This window comes from Camelus bactrianus, chromosome 1, assembly GCF_048773025.1.
Source record: "Camelus bactrianus isolate YW-2024 breed Bactrian camel chromosome 1, ASM4877302v1, whole genome shotgun sequence".
NCBI classification, from domain to species: domain Eukaryota; kingdom Metazoa; phylum Chordata; class Mammalia; order Artiodactyla; family Camelidae; genus Camelus; species Camelus bactrianus.
Window position 1 is genome coordinate 63,706,044 of NC_133539.1, and position 15,061 is coordinate 63,721,104.

The following is a 15,061-nucleotide window of genomic DNA, read 5'->3' on the forward strand; positions in this document are numbered from 1 at the left end:
TAGCCTTCACTCTTTTTTCTTTTATTATATTTTCTCAAATAAACTTCCCCAGAGGAAGATATTTTAAGAGCATTTTCAGACATCTTTGGCATCACATAAAAAAGAAATCTCGTGTAAAAAACGAAATGTCATCTGAACTTTTATAATACAAAGGCGCAATCCAATATGAACATATAAAATATATACAAATATAGTGCATGGTCAGTCACTTAATACAGCTCTCTACAAAAAAGTAACTTTAGAAATTAAAAAACCCAAAATAACCACTTAATCACAAAAGTCCTCTCTTCTATCCCAGCGTCCAAGTTCTGTTTAGTGTCCCGAAGGAAAAGAGGTGGGTTGATATTTAGGGAGAGGGGTGGCCTGACCCCTCAGTTCCGCCACGGCCTCCATACGGAGTCCGCCGTGAGCGAGGGGCCGCTGGAAGGCGACACTGCGTTGGGGCCCACAGAGGTCCCGCTGTTGCTGGTGTAGACTGGGATGACGGGGCCGCTGTGAGCGAAGGCCCCGTTGGGGATGAGGAAGGCAAACTGGCCGTCAGGAGCCGGCACCACCTGGAAGCCGCCGAACACCTTAGCCGCCTCTCCAGCTGGGCTGCCCAGCTTGCAGGGCGCGCCGCCGGGAGGGGGCGCCGCACCCCCGGGGATGGGCACGAGCGGCGGTGGAGGCGCGAACGGCGCGTGCTGCGGGCCGCCGGGTCCAGGCGGGGGCGGCGGCGGCGCCTGCAAGGCGGGGTGCGGCTGCCCCGGGTAGGTCATGGCGTTGATCTGGGTCATGCAGTTGGCCAGGTGGCCGAGTAGCCGGGTGCGCACCTCGGTGTTAACGCCCTCGCACGTGGACAGGAAGCGGGTCACCTCGTTCATGCATTCGCTGAAGCCGGCACGGTACTTCCCCAGCACGCTCGGGTCTGTGCTAAGGGCGGCTGTGGGCCAGAAGGAGACAGACGGGTCACCGAACGGCCCCGGCCCCAAGGCCACCGCCTCCGCCCTGGGAGGTCCTTGCAGCGCGCCTCCCTGACCAACCGCCCGCAGAACTGCCTCTGGCTACCGGGGTGGGTTTAGAAAAACCATCCGCCTCTCCACACTAGCTTGGCGACCTGAGCCAAGACTCTCCCTCTCTGTTCCGTGTCGCTCAATTTAAACCGATCTCAGCCCCAGATCTGCGTCCCTTCCGCCCCCGCGCGATGTGACCTTGGATAATGCCCTTCTCCCCTTCTCTACCATCCAAGCCTTATTTCCCCTTATGCAGTGGGGGAGGAGGGAGTGCTAAACCAGATGACCCCAGGCTCCACGCAGCTTAAAAACTGCCACGGTTCTGAGTCCTTTCGCCCCACCCGCTTCCCGCATTGCCAAGCAGCCCGTCGCCCTCGCCGCTACAACCTCTCTCCCTCCCTTTCCGGAACAGTAACAACTTGGAGTTGTGGCTATAAATAAGCCCCAGACCGTGGGAACACAAGAGTGAGCCAAGGCAGTAAAATGTAGCTGAATGCCTCTCACAACCACGGGCGGAAGTCTGGAAGAAATCACCGCGGGGCAGGACGGACGCCCGCAGAGGGGGACGCGGCGAGCCGCCCTCACCCGTCATCTGCGCCCGCTGCAGGTTCCGGAGGTGCTTCACTGTCATTTCCAGAATGTCCGCCTTCTCCAGCTTGGAATGCCGCGAGCTCTGCACAGAAGAGGAGGCAAAGGAGGAAAGTGAGAGCCCCCGCCAGCAGCCTTGGACTGCTGGGGGTCCCTCCCCCCGGCCCCGGACCCCGGCTAGAGCGGCCCAGCCCTCCCGCCTCCGAGAATGCAGTGCAGGCGGGGAAGATCCCGCCGGCGGGGGGTGGGGGTTTCATTCTTAATACCTGAGAAATAGTATTTAATTTTTTAACTAAAATAAAGCAGTATTACCCACTTACATCTTTTTTAAGAGCATCCAAAATCAGTGTTTTCAGCTGGCTTAGACTTTCATTTATCCTCGCTCTCCGTCTTTTCTCCATGATAGGCTTTGAAGACTGTAGAGGAGAAAAAAAAAAGTCCTGAGTTCCCAAGGGACCTGCCATTTCACCCTGGGATTTTAAGGGAGAAAAGAGCCCCCCAACCCCGACTTAATTTCTTGTGGCTGCAGAGAGATACAGGTACTGCCCTTACCTTTCTGTGTTCAGATGCTGTCTTTGGTTTATCCGGTGTCGTGTTGACACTGGCTGGGGTAGCAGCCACCGGGGACGAGGAATTTTTCTCCATTATATCAGCTGGCATTTTCTGTTTTGTTTTTTTTTTTAAATCCCTAGAGAATTTTATTTTTGGAGTTCACACAAAAATACTGTTTTGTTTGTGTCCCTTTTACCTGAGACTTTAGCAAAACTACTGAGCAAGTGCTGCGGGTTTATTATAATATCTTATGGCTACTTGGTGATCGGTAGCGCAATTCCAGGACCAAGGAGAGAGGTAGACGGGGGATTCCGCTGTTATCAGCACCAGCTCCGCATCCAGTGTGATCCCCAGGCCCTGGCGGCCTCTATATATATCTGGGACTGCACGCGAACGGCTCGTGTGAAACTTCCCAAACTTTCTTTCCCACAGTAACTTTCAGCCAATAGGAGGAGGAGACACGCGGCACCGCTCGTGGACCGCGCCCCCCCATTGGCCGCCAGGCACAAGGCCTGGCGGCCAATGGCGCGCGCCTGAGCCCGGGGCACCAGAGGCTACAACGTCAATCAAAAGGATTTTAACCCTTTGCCTCTCCCTGCTGGGGTTTGCTTTAGAGAGGATTTTCTCCTCCTCGGGTTTGCTCCACTCTAGTTTTTTTCTTTTGAGGCTAGGGTCTTTGCTTCTTATTTCCGTTCATGTGAGTAACAGAAGTGCTTTGACAGCTCTAATTTGGCAGAACTAATAAGAAGTTCATTTGAAATATATTTTTTAAAAAGCCATAGAAGTATAAGGATAAAATATTATAGTTGCAGTAGTTGAAAGAAAAGGGGGGAACGCGTGCAAGGGTGTGAGTTACGGAGACACCTAAGTGATTTCCCGCTCAGACCCAGAACATTGTCGGGGGGGGGGGTGAAAGTCGGCCATGCAGAAATAGGACGAAAAATTCCTTTTTGTATGCAGAAAAGGAAAAAGTGCCTCCATCTTACATTTGCAGGTTTTTCTGAGCAAGGTGGTTTTTGATCCCTGCCCTCCCCGCCTACCACCCCGCCCCGCTCCCCTCGTTCTTCCCTCATTCCTCTTCAGGAGTTGGGGCCTTGGACCCCGCACTTCCCCAGGAAACAATCAGAATAATTTCCAACTGAGCAGAAAGGAAATGGAATTTCAAATGAAAGATGAACAAGGGGGGCTTTGATGGCAATGCCTCAGGGACGCGCGCGCGAGTCCTCGTCACCCTTTCCCTCCACCCGCCGGCTCTCGGTTCTGCTGCACTTTGAGGTGGCGGGCAGAGCGGTAGCCTCTCCCTCCTCGCCCCGCGAGCGACCCGGGCAGTCTCGGCACCCGGCGCGCACGGGCCCTTTAAGAGCTACACCAGCCGAGCTGCAGTTTGACATCAGCCGGCCGGCGAGGGCGCGCCTGGAGCCGGAGCACGTGCCAGGATGTTTTATTGCCGCCGCGGCTGCGGCTGGGCCGGGAGGATGTGTGTGTGTGCGTGCGTGTGTGAGTGTGTGTGCGCGCGCCCCGGGGGCAGGGAGGCGGGGGGCGGCGGCGGGCGGCGGCGGGCGGCGGAGCGCGGGGGCTGGTTCCTGGTCCCCGGGAGAAGCCAAGAAGGTAAATAGCAGCTGCTGTGCTCAAGCCTGGGAAAACCCCGCCCCCTGCGCCTGGCCCGGGCTCATTGGCGCGCGCTGCGTGTGGGGTGTGTGTGTGTGTGTGTGTGTGTGTCCGGGCCCCCCTCCTCCGGCCCCCGCCGGGCCAGGAATCCGAGGGGGCGGCGGGCTGGGAGCCGAGCCCCGGCGCTTACCACCCGCCCCCCACCTCCCTCGGGCCAAGGTCAGCCCTTCCGGGCGGGGAGCGCACGCCCAGGGGTGGGGAGTGGGGAATTATTCCAACCCCCCACTCCACCCCTGATTTCGGGCTTGGGGTTTTAACTCCGCCGAAAGCCTCACTAGCAACAGCCCGGGGGAGGGGTGCGGACCTTCTTGTTTGCTCCTTGCTCCGGCCCTCCCTCCCCCCGCGGGGCCCCCGGCGCCCGCCGCGGTCACGAGATGCCTGACCGCACTTAGGAAGCGGCCGGGTCAGTCTCCTGCCTCCGCTCGGCGGCTGCGGTTAAAGCGGCTTCGCGCCGCCCGCCCCTTCCCCGAGTCCAGGGCGGCCGGGCAGCTCCCCCTCGCTGTGCCCCGGAGGCCGCCGGCGGGCGGCCGGGAGGAGGCGGGCGGCGCGGGCGGCTGCGTGCTGCCGGCTGGCCGGGCCGCGCGCCGGGAGGAGCCGCCGCCGCCGCCGCCGGGTGCCACGTGGCGGGCGCCGGGCCGGGAGCGCCAGGGCTCTGGCGGCGGCCTCCCTGGGGGATTTGCCGCGCTGGGCGGGCGACACGCACTGCCCCGGCCGGCCGCCACGGCCGCCTCCCTCCCGCCCGCCTGCCCGGGTCGCCGGCCCCCGCGCTTCCACTCCCTCCGCCCTTCCCGCCGCCCTGGAGCTCGGCTCGCTGCTCGGGCGGCTCGGGGCAGCCTAGGAGCCGAGCGTCTTGTTTGATGTCGCACCCCGCCCTCCCAGCCCTTCTCCAGGCTTAGAGGCCGCCGGAGGCCTGGCATACATTTCTCAGTCACTTCATTCCTTCCTTCCTCTGAGCTCCCCACTGAGATAATGTTGTAAATGATTTCCCCAGATCTCGTCCCGGATGAGATGCAGCGGTTCCTGACTCTGGGTGACCTTGGGCGAGCCCCTCTCTTCCTTTCATTATGGAACACACGCTCTGTGCCAGACACTGTGTTAAACCCTTGGATTACCACGATGAGAGATACAGTGGCAGCCTGCATGGGGTTTTACAGGTCAACTCTGGAGGCAGACAGACTCGAGTTTCTGATTGATGACCAGGCGTTCCTCTGTTATGCCATTCCCTTGGGGTTTGGGTGATGGCCGGAGAGATCAGGAGAACCTAAAAGAAATGCTGAACCACACCTGTGTGGGCAACACTGTTGCTGGTCTCTGGGGGATACAGGGATGGATACAATAGTTATTGTCCTCAGGAAGCCTATGGCATAGAGATACTGTACTCCTAAGGGTAGCTGACAGCTGCCTCCCCTCCCCCCCCCCTTTTGGTAGGTCCTAGGTTCAAGAGAGACGGTTATGTGTCTAGATAGAAATAAAATGCTGTGAACATTCAGCGTAATTGAATTACTCATAAATCGGGATATCCTGGAAAACTTCCTGAAGGAAGTGGCATGTGCTTTGTATCTTGAAAAATAGGTAGAATTGGGGCATTGGAAATGTGATGAGCCATGGGGCTGGGGAGGATGGCAGTACCAATGGCATTAAAAGCGTCCACTCTGGAACTTGAGGTCCTTATTCAGGGAACATGGTCTGGAGCCCAGGTGTGTGACAGGCAGGAGTGTCACACAGGGACTAGAGGAGGAGGCTGGAGGCCTGTCACAAGACCTGTAGCCATCTTGCTTTGGACTTACCGTGAGACAGTGGGGAGCTATGAAATGCTCTTAGGCAGAGAAGAGACATCAAGGTTCTCCTTTGGAAAGATGGCTCCCGCAAAAGCATGGAGAGTAGTTTGCAAGATTTGGAGGCAGAAGGCCCAGTTAGAAGGTTCAAGCCAGTAAAGGAGGTTCCTAGGTGACAGGTGTAGACAGACACTCACCCGGAAGCACCTGTCTAGAACCAGCTCACCTGGGCGTTGACTGCACATTGTCCAATAATCTGAGTTCTGCAGAAACCTGCCTACCCTTTAATGCAATGTTCCCCCACAACCTTGGAGTCTAACTAAGGAATCATTGTGACCCAGACCGTATTCACCTCCCAAGCCTCATTTCCATCTTCCAGAGCAGCCCCCAAATCTGCAGCCAAACCTGTACCTCATTGCAGGCGAAGTTTATTCACTCTCTCTCGCCCCTCAGGCTGCTCTCTGGGATTTTTTTGTGTTTTCTTAACACACTGCAGAGTGGGCTGTGCCCTATCATGTTCTGAAGAAATGATGAACAATGCTTCCTTTGTTGACCTGCAACCTGGGCCAGTAGGGTAGGACTTTTCTTTCTTATTTTAAACAGATGGAGAAGTGGTGATGACAGAAAATTGTCTGTTGCTTTGGGAAGATGTGGAGTTTTCCTGTGTGTTTGACATCCTCTTGGTGAAAGGTGAAGAACCTATGAAGTTACCCTGCTTTCTGCCATGCAAACTCTTCAAGCTTCTTAAAATGCTTCTGCTCAGCATCTGACTTTTTAAAAACTGCGTGAATACTCTGACCCAGATTCTTCCAAGGAGTGAAACCCTTCCCAGGGAAGCTTGTTAACCCTTTCCAGGGTCCCTCTGAATCTATAAGAGCCAGCAACTTCCTCCACTAAACTGCTATGACATTGGTGTCTGCTGTTAGGCCCTAATTAACTAGTCCGGTATACCACCCCCTGTCCCTTCTAGCCTAAGAGGCTTTGTTTGTTTGTTTGTTTCTGATTCTGTTGTCTCCTCAGGATTTGGCACCCTGAAGGTGCTTGGAGAATGTTGAATATAGTCAAGTTATGGTCTCACTGCAGTACCTAAAACAGCCTCATTGGACTAATAGTTAATAAACAACTCATTTATTGCCACTTTAGGAGTGCTTAGACTGGTAGAATGAGCAAATGATTTAAATGCACACACACACACACACACACACACACACAAACACAAACACATACACACAGGCACATTTTTAGATAGGGGTCTGTCAAAATTTTGCCATGAATTTGTGTCTGGCCCAAATAAAGACACAAACAAAAAACCAACCCATGAAACCACCAGCCCTCCATCCCAGCCATTCAAGAAGAAAGTTTCTTTGTAAATGTGCTCAGAGACTGTTTTTCAGCATTCTTATCCTGAGCAGTGAGACTAGCACCAAGAGGACACTCTCCTCACCTTCTCAAATGGGGGACTCAACTCCTAAACTCAAGAGAAGCCTTTTGAATTTGGAAAGCTCCTCCTAGAGAGAAACAGCCTTTATTTTTCAGTCTTCCTTCTCTCCCTGCCCCCCGCCCCACAAAAGCACAGAGAAAATTGAACACTGTTCATTAGTGGAGGTCACTTCTTTGATCCTCCTGTGAGACCGGCAAAACACAAGGAGTCTTTCCCACTGTATCACGCCCAATAAATACGACCAGGGCTGCTGTGCTTACCTCCTTGCCCCTTTCTGCCCTGTGAAGGGTGATTTTTCTCCATCTTATTGCATCACCTGTTTGCTTTAAACCATAAAACAAATAACTGCATCTCTGCTGAGACTCTCCTTTGTCTCTAGGTATCTGAATGGTTTGTGGGTTTGGTTTAAAGCTAAAGAAAGGAGAAAGAGCGAGAGAAGAAGAAAAAAGGTATTTTGCCTGAGGACTTGGAGCTTTTTTTTTTTTCTTCCCTTTTCCTCCGCTTGACTGACTTTCTCACACTCAGATTCCCTGCAGCCTGCCAGGGACGTGGTAGCTGCCCTGCCAAGAGCTATCCTGGGAGGGCTATTGAAAGAGCTTTGAGTGAGTACACACGGGGCAGATTTTCCCCTCCCCTCAATACCTGCTCCGCACCTGTACAGGGAGCAGTCCCACACATATCACCTGATCGCAGCCTTTTCAGAGACCGTGAGAAAAATAAAGCCCAGGATAGAAGAGACGTTTGTCGGCTCTGCAGGGCTGCAGCCAGCTCCCCGCAGTCCGAGTGCCCAGAAACAGCACATTCCCTGGCCGGGTGTGCACGTGTGTTTGCCCTCATGTGCTGGGTAGGAGCACCTGGAGACGGAGGGAAGCCAGACATCACCTGCACGCTGACTGCCTCGCTGCCTCCATTTTCCGGCATCAGCCTGACTGGTCGTTTTGTGATCCTTCACTAGAATCATTATTGTGGTTCTTCTAGATAACAGTCCGTACGTGCTCACTGCAGCGGAACTCATCACCAGGATTTCTGACCTTAAGGTTCATGGATAAACCCCCAGGGAGTCTCTAAAGCCCCTGAAATGGAGTTTAAAATTATGTCTCTATATGCGTACTTCACAGAACTTATTAAATACTTTTTGAGGGAACGAATGAATGCATTTCTCCTTGAGGAGAGGGTGCATAGCTTTCTGCAGAATCGCAAAGGTTTTTGTGACCTGAAAAGGTTGAGGAAGCTGATGCCGGCAATCTCTGTTTACAAGAGAGTAGATACTCTAAGGCCCAGAGAGGGCCAGGGACTGGCTCAAGGGCCTACAGCAACATAGGGCCAGAGTAGGGGCCAGAAGCCAGTTCGGAGTCCTTTCTACCACGCCACGGTGCAGAGGGCCCTAGGAAACTAAGGGTGGGGTTTATAGAGTTGTGATCACTACCCAAACTTGGATTTAAAATAGATCCTTTAATAATAAATATACCTTGAATTTATAGAGCCTTTTCCCCCCTTAATTTTGAGGTACTTGAGCTGCTCTGCACCCAGCATTTGGATGGAGAAAGGGATAGGGAAGAAAGCCAAGTGTCTGCCCATAGAAGAGGATTCAGGAATGCTTGGAGCAAGAGTCTTGGTTGCCATGCAGAGGCATTCGAAAGGACGGCAACTCTGCATTCCATCTTTGATAAAAATAAGTTGCTACATCTAAACAAAACTGCCTTGTTGGTTTCAAGCCAAGCTGGGACCGTGAACTGCAACCTGGGGGGTAAGGGTGGAAAACAGAAGCTTTCAACATTGGCTCACAGCAGCCTGTAATGCTTTCCACCACCCCAACCCCTCCTCGGAAAACTTGACTAGAGCCAGTGGGACCAAAGGAATATGCACTTTTCTAATGGGCTCTGAAAGAGGATAGTTGCCAAGAAAGCCTTTCCCAGTGGGGCGGGGGCAGGGCGCCGGGACCAGCTTAACTCCCACATTTGGCCGGGCCTCAGCAGCAGTGGTGGGCAGGCTCTGAATGTGCTCTCAGCTAACCTTTTACCCTCCGAGCTGTGAGGCAAGCCTGCAAGCCCAAGGATGAAGATGGGCATTCCTGAGGGATCTCACAGATGCTGACTTGCACCCTTGCATGTAAAAGGCTCACAGCTGTGCGAGGTCTGGTGCCTGTGGGGGTCTCTGGAAGGCTCAGGAAGGTGGGGTGAAGCCTTAGCCCCTTTAAACCCAGGACATACATTTGTCTGACGTGCTGATAGCTGCTCAAATTGTAGCATCAGATCACATTTCTAAAAAAATTAAAAATAAAAATGCAGCTAGTCCAAAAATTGTTTGGATAAAGCTTAGGGTCTGAAAATGATCTGGGATGAGTGCATATGGCATGTTTTAAATGAAGATAGCCATCATTGTTACCCTTGCTTATTATCAGCTTATAGAAGAGGGGTGGGGGAGGCAGAGGGAGAGACCTAAGAGGTGGCTGAGTGGGTCGTTCATTGAATGCATGGGAAAATTGAGCCCAGGAAGAAGGGACTAGCCCAAGGTGTGACAGCCTCCCTGGAGAGGGAAGAGTAAAGCCAGAATTAGATTCAGGTTTCCTGCCCACCAGTCCAGAAACCCGCCCCACTGTATCTGTATGAGCAGAACGTTTTGAAATACCATCTGCAAGTGACTAATATTACCACCAAAGATGGATTTTCCTGTTGAGAGCCAGAGCTGCCCGCTGGTGAGTGAGTGGGGCAGTGTGACAGAATGCCCAGCACACAGCGTGGTTGAATGCCAGGCTTGCTGCACTGTCGTTCCCTCTTGGATTTGCTCACCACCCTGTACCCCCCTGGAAAAGAAGGAATCTTGATTTTGGAGTTCCAGGAGACAGGAGGCCGCTCGCAGGGGCCACACAGACTAGCAGAGGAAGAGGTGAGAAAAATAATGGCTTTTCTAAGCGGTAGATAGGTGGTATTTACTTGTGAGAGAGATATTTTCATTTTAGATGTTAGGCTTAGGGAACAAGAGAAGACGGTCCAGGCAGCTGTGGGTTCTAAGCTGTGGTGGGGAGCTTCTGGTCTCTTTCATGGAGTTGGAGGGTACCTGCCATCCCACCTTATAGTCCTTGGCAGTGGACAGGGCACTTTCTGGTGCATTGCAGCATTTTGCCCTCACATACTGCCTTAAGATCCAGCTTAGAAGGATCTGGGTGGAAGGTCCAGGGACGAAGAGAGAGGATTCAAGTGGTCAATTTAGGAGACATTTGCCTGGACCATTAACTGTTAGAGACACAGGATATAGGATAAACAAGCTTTCTGGAAAATAGTACCTTTAGAGAAACAGAGCAGGAAGCTTAGAGGCCACGAGAGAACCGACTTTTCTTCTCAGCCACTGGCAAGAATAAGATTAGGTACAAGAGTCTCAGTTGTCCAGAGGATGCATCTGTGGCAGGGAATGAGGAGGAAGGATGCTTTTCTGTGGCGGGAAGCCGGCGGGGGAGGTGAGGGGAAGGAATCCCATTTAGCAGGATGACTGAGCAGGTTCTGGAAAGAACACTGAAAGGTGATGACCATCATCTCCCCTGGGCTGAGGCTGAGCTGCTTAGGGTAGCTCCAGTACCTTCTGAGCGGCTTCCCGGAAAATCTCAGGAAGTGAGACCCGGTCTGTGATTGAGAGCCTTTGGCAAACTATGGGACCTACACACTTTTCTTCACTAGTTAGTTCTGTTCTGTGCTGTTTGTATTGCTGTAGGCATACATAAGATCCCACAGACGGGAAAAAGTTGTGAGATTCTTTGGAGTGATGGCAGGGAACAGGAGCATTGGGGAGACTGCATCCTGCTCTGTAGCCCGTCTGAGGGTGGTGGTCCTGGAAAGGTGGTGGCAGGGTGACTCAGAACAAAAGGGGAGGCAAGCACATCAAATCCGGGTAGCACCAGGAAGAGGACCAAGGACACGGTTCACCTCCAGCTCCCTGACCACGTGGGCAAGCACTCCCATATTACAGTGCATTTTCCCCCTCAGCTCAACTCTGCATGAGACATTATGGAAGGCGGGGAGAAGGATGCTCCTTTGCAGGGTTGGGCTTCCACGGGCACCTTGATTAAAATCTGAGAGCCTGGAGGGTGAGCTCTGCTGTAATGGCTGGTGTGCAGCGGCACCCTCGTGGCCTAACTAATGGAGGTCTCTTGATAAAGTCCCGGAGCGAGGCTGGCTTCTGGAGGAAGTCGCCAAGCTGTGTGGATCTCATTCACATATCCTGCTGTGGCCTTTATCTTGCCAGGCTCCCACAGTCAAGGAGGGATTCAGTCCTCATATTCCAGTATTTGAGCTCCTTGTCCTGGGCAGCTATTCAACCCTCTACTCCCTCCTCACCTGCCCTCAAAGTTCTGGCCCCCGGGGACAGACCTGGACTTGGCATCTAGAACTACAAGTCATCTGGATGGAGGGCGGAGTCCCAGCTTGTCTTCTTTGTATGGAGTATGGATGTTAATCAGATAATACAGACAGGGGTCAAAGCCGTCCAATTTCCAATGACCTGTTTAACTTAATTCCGGTCAGTGACTATCTGTGAGCACCTACTATGTGGTAGGCAGAATTACACCCCTATTTTGACAGTTACTTCCATCCCTGCCTGCTATTCAAATGCTTTTCATCTGTGCAGAGGGGCGACATCCCCCGTTTATATTATAAAAATTTCCCCTTGACTCCCCACATCTTTCATCTCTATTTCTTCTCTGATAAAGAAATGAAGAAGTTCCTTATAGCATCTGGTACAATATCTTCCACAGAGTCGGCACCCCAAATATTTGGAGAATAAATGCATGAATGAACTTCAACTTTAAAAAAAAGTTTTACTGGCGATTCAACAGAGCCCCGAGAGGGTCAGTGTGTTTTTCCAAATTTTCCAGGGTTGCTGAATCAAAGGGGTGGATTTCCTTTGACTACTCCGGATCTCCACCTCTGGGCGGCAGGGACAACCCTGCAGACAGCTCTCCTCTGTTGCAATCAGGTGAATTGAGAGAAGTCTGCTGCTGTCCATGCTTTCCCAGGCCTATCTTTATGGATGGTTATTAAAGACACACCACCACATGGCAATACGAAAGTACAAAGCAATTCCCAGGGTAAGGTACGTGGGAAGGAGCGAGATACTGAGCTCCCAAACAATTCTCCTGCAATCGCAGTCTGCCATATCTACGTATAGTTAATAAGTAAGATTTAAGCAGGCAGGTTCCACCGCTGGGCAGCAGACGGAAAGGAAACAGGCCATGGGAGAGATCACTGGTCCTTCTGGAAAACTGGGAAAGAAAACGAGGAGGCTACCTGGGAAAGGTGAGTCTGGTGGGCAGTTATCTGGGAGATGCAGGAGCCTACACACAGTCCCTAGGAGGGACCACTGCTGACCCCTTCACCTGCCCTCATTCTCTTCATCCATGCCAGTGCCTCACGGAAGATTTTGTGTAACTGAGAAGTACATAGCAATCATGTCCAGACACCCTGGGTTAAATACGTGCAAATACAGCACACAAAAACACCTGTTTTTATAGTGCACCCCAACACACCTGTTGTTTTATGATGCTGAGTGATATTGATAAAAGGGGCTGTAAAGTCGAGGCGAAGTGGCCTCTTGTATTTAAATAGCACCTCCCTCTGTGAACTTCAGAGTTTTACAGCTGAGATTTGACTAACCTGGTGATTATTTCTGTTAGGAATGTGGAGCGCATGTCTCTGTATATGTGCAGGAAAAGCTACAGCAGAGGGGCTCAAAAGCAAAGGTCCTGGAGCCAGACTGCCCGGGTTCCTTCTCCAGTTCACCGACACTCTAGCCATGTGACATGACTGTTCTGTGCCTCATTTTACCTACCTGTTCAATGGGGAGATAGTCACAGTACTTACTTTATAGGATTGTTATAAGGACTTACACGCAATGTGCTTAGAACAGTACCTGGCGTATTGTGCATCCAGTGTAAATCCTCAGCTGCTTTTGTCGTTGCCATATGACATACAGGATACATACTCTCACTCATCTAAAAAATCTTCAGGAGGTGTTAATATTCTTAAAGAAATGGATGGACAACCCCTGTGATAAATTGGTCCACACATATTTGACAAACCAAAAGCTTCGGCCAGTCTTTTATGAATCACAGGCTGCGGGACCAGGAGACACCTAAAAAATTAGCCAACTCCTCCTTTTCCAAGGAGGAGGGTCTCTACCACCTAAGCACTCTGGCGGCAGCTTTGATTGTGGGCAGATGCAGACCTGGGTGTAGCCCGGCCTGGAATAATTAAAATGAGCCTCAGGAGAGTTCTGGATGGAGGCAAGGGCATGAGCATGGGCCAGGCACACAGGATGTGGGGGCGACTCACCCCCCCTCCCCCACAACAGGAAGGAAGGGGCAGGGCTGCAGAGGGACACTTAATCTGAGAGAGTAAACACCGGCAGGCCCTCCCTGGATCCCAGTCACACTTACATGAGATAAGATGGGTGGGCAAGATGCACGTCTGAGAACTTTCCTGCTCTAGGAGCTTCTTGGAGATGACCATAGGACTTACGGTCTGAACTGGGACACTTGAGGGTGAAAGCTAATTCTATTAACAGTTATATCAGGACGACTGGCCTAAACTGGGACCCGCGCCATCCTAGTTCTGCAGGCCTCTGATGGCAGGTGCTGGATCGTTCATCTGTCTATTCAGGTATCTTTTTATCAGAGATGCTTCCTGAGAAGAAATAATATTTTTAAGTCACTATGTTTTAGCATCCCTATGTCTGTGGAAGGTGACACCATTGATCTATCTTCCGTACTGGGAGGAGCCCCATTTTTGAACCTAGAGGATGTTCCTCAGTGTATATAAGAGAAGAGAGGGTCAGAGGAAGGGTTGTTTGACATAACTTGGTATCTTCTTTGACGGAGCAGGTGTGTCCCCAGTTCCCCCACCTGCAAGTTTGCACCCCGGCTACAGCTGCAGTGTAGCAATGTTGCTGGGACTCGTGCCCACCAGCCGACCCACAGTGGCTGAGAACTCTCATTTTTCTTGAGCACATGAATATGGAAAAACTGAGTGCGGCTATTTGAAATGTGGGCCGTTGTTGAATGACAGAAGGACAACTCCAAAGGAAAGAACACTTTTCTTACCTGAACTATTTGCCCTTTTAGCCTTGAATTTGACTAAGCCTTTAGTGGTAAACAAAAAACAACACCCCCCAAACCCCAAACCAAAAGCCAAACAAACAAACAAGAAACACATTTTTTTTTTTCTGAGTTGGTCAAACTCAAGGTTTCCCCTTCGTTAATTTCCTTAAAAAAAAAAAAAAAAAAAGACAAGAAGAAAAAGAAAAATGGCTCCCTCGCCTGAGTGTTCGTCTATGTGCCTATTTAATGATTAATAATACCTTGTGGGCTATTGTTTGATGTGGCCTGTGCTGGTTTGAACAGGAGAGTACTGATTCACTCTTCAGGCATTTATGAATCACAAGTGTTTACCCTGAGACAATAACTGAAAGGGGGAGATTAAAAAAAGAAAAACACCCAAATATGCTGAGTTCTTTGAGTGAAAACTGAAGATAACGTGGGCTCTCGGTCTTTGATACCCTGTGTGGGGCCCACTGCTTTCTCTCAAGGAATAAAGATTGTGGGGGAAGACCAAGACTGGGCCTTTTGAGTTTTATAGATTTCCCCCTTTCACTTGCTGATAGATTTGAGGCAGCTTTTCCCCTCGGTTCCCACGCCACGTGCCTTTGCTCTCCCCCCACCTGCCTGGTCACGCCAGGCCCGGGGTCTGCGAGGGGGTCTCTTTACGGGGCTTTGGGGGCCTTTCTCCAGTCTCACTTGCTGTCCGCTTCTGTTTTCACCTGGTGCTAGCGAGGCCTTGGCTGAGGAGAGGACGGAGACCTGCCTTCATTAAAGTGGGGCTGGAGGGCCGGAGAGAATGGATTCAAGTCAGACACCTGACAGGCCTTGCCGACTGACTGGGTCACGCTGGGGAAACAGGACTCAGTAGATGACATGTGGGTCTGTCTCTTGGACGACCGTGTAGACCCTTCTTCCACAATCCCACTTTTAATAATGACCCCTAGACTTATTTTCTCTTCTT

At 51.8% G+C, this 15,061-nt stretch overlaps 1 protein-coding gene and 1 long non-coding RNA gene across 4 annotated transcripts in view; one reads left to right on the forward strand and one right to left on the reverse strand.

Moving 5' to 3' along the window:
- On the reverse strand, positions 1 to 2,492 carry HES1 (hes family bHLH transcription factor 1). Its single transcript, XM_074365715.1, has 4 exons — positions 2,133 to 2,492; positions 1,901 to 1,996; positions 1,578 to 1,665; positions 1 to 922 (listed from the first exon to the last, which is right to left on the reverse strand). Exons 1-4 carry the CDS (start codon positions 2,238 to 2,240, stop codon positions 372 to 374), a joined length of 843 nt encoding a protein of 280 aa, XP_074221816.1. The 5' UTR covers positions 2,241 to 2,492; the 3' UTR covers positions 1 to 371.
- Positions 2,493 to 2,499: 7 nt separating this feature from the next.
- Positions 2,500 to 15,061, forward strand: part of LOC123618114 (uncharacterized) — a 95,426-nt gene continuing 82,864 nt past the window's right edge. For all 3 annotated transcript variants that reach the window (XR_012507574.1, XR_012507572.1, XR_012507573.1), the window contains exons 1-3: positions 2,500 to 3,740; positions 4,792 to 6,265; positions 7,396 to 12,301. This is a non-coding gene — a long non-coding RNA (uncharacterized LOC123618114). The remainder of the gene's footprint in view (positions 3,741 to 4,791; positions 6,266 to 7,395; positions 12,302 to 15,061) is intronic.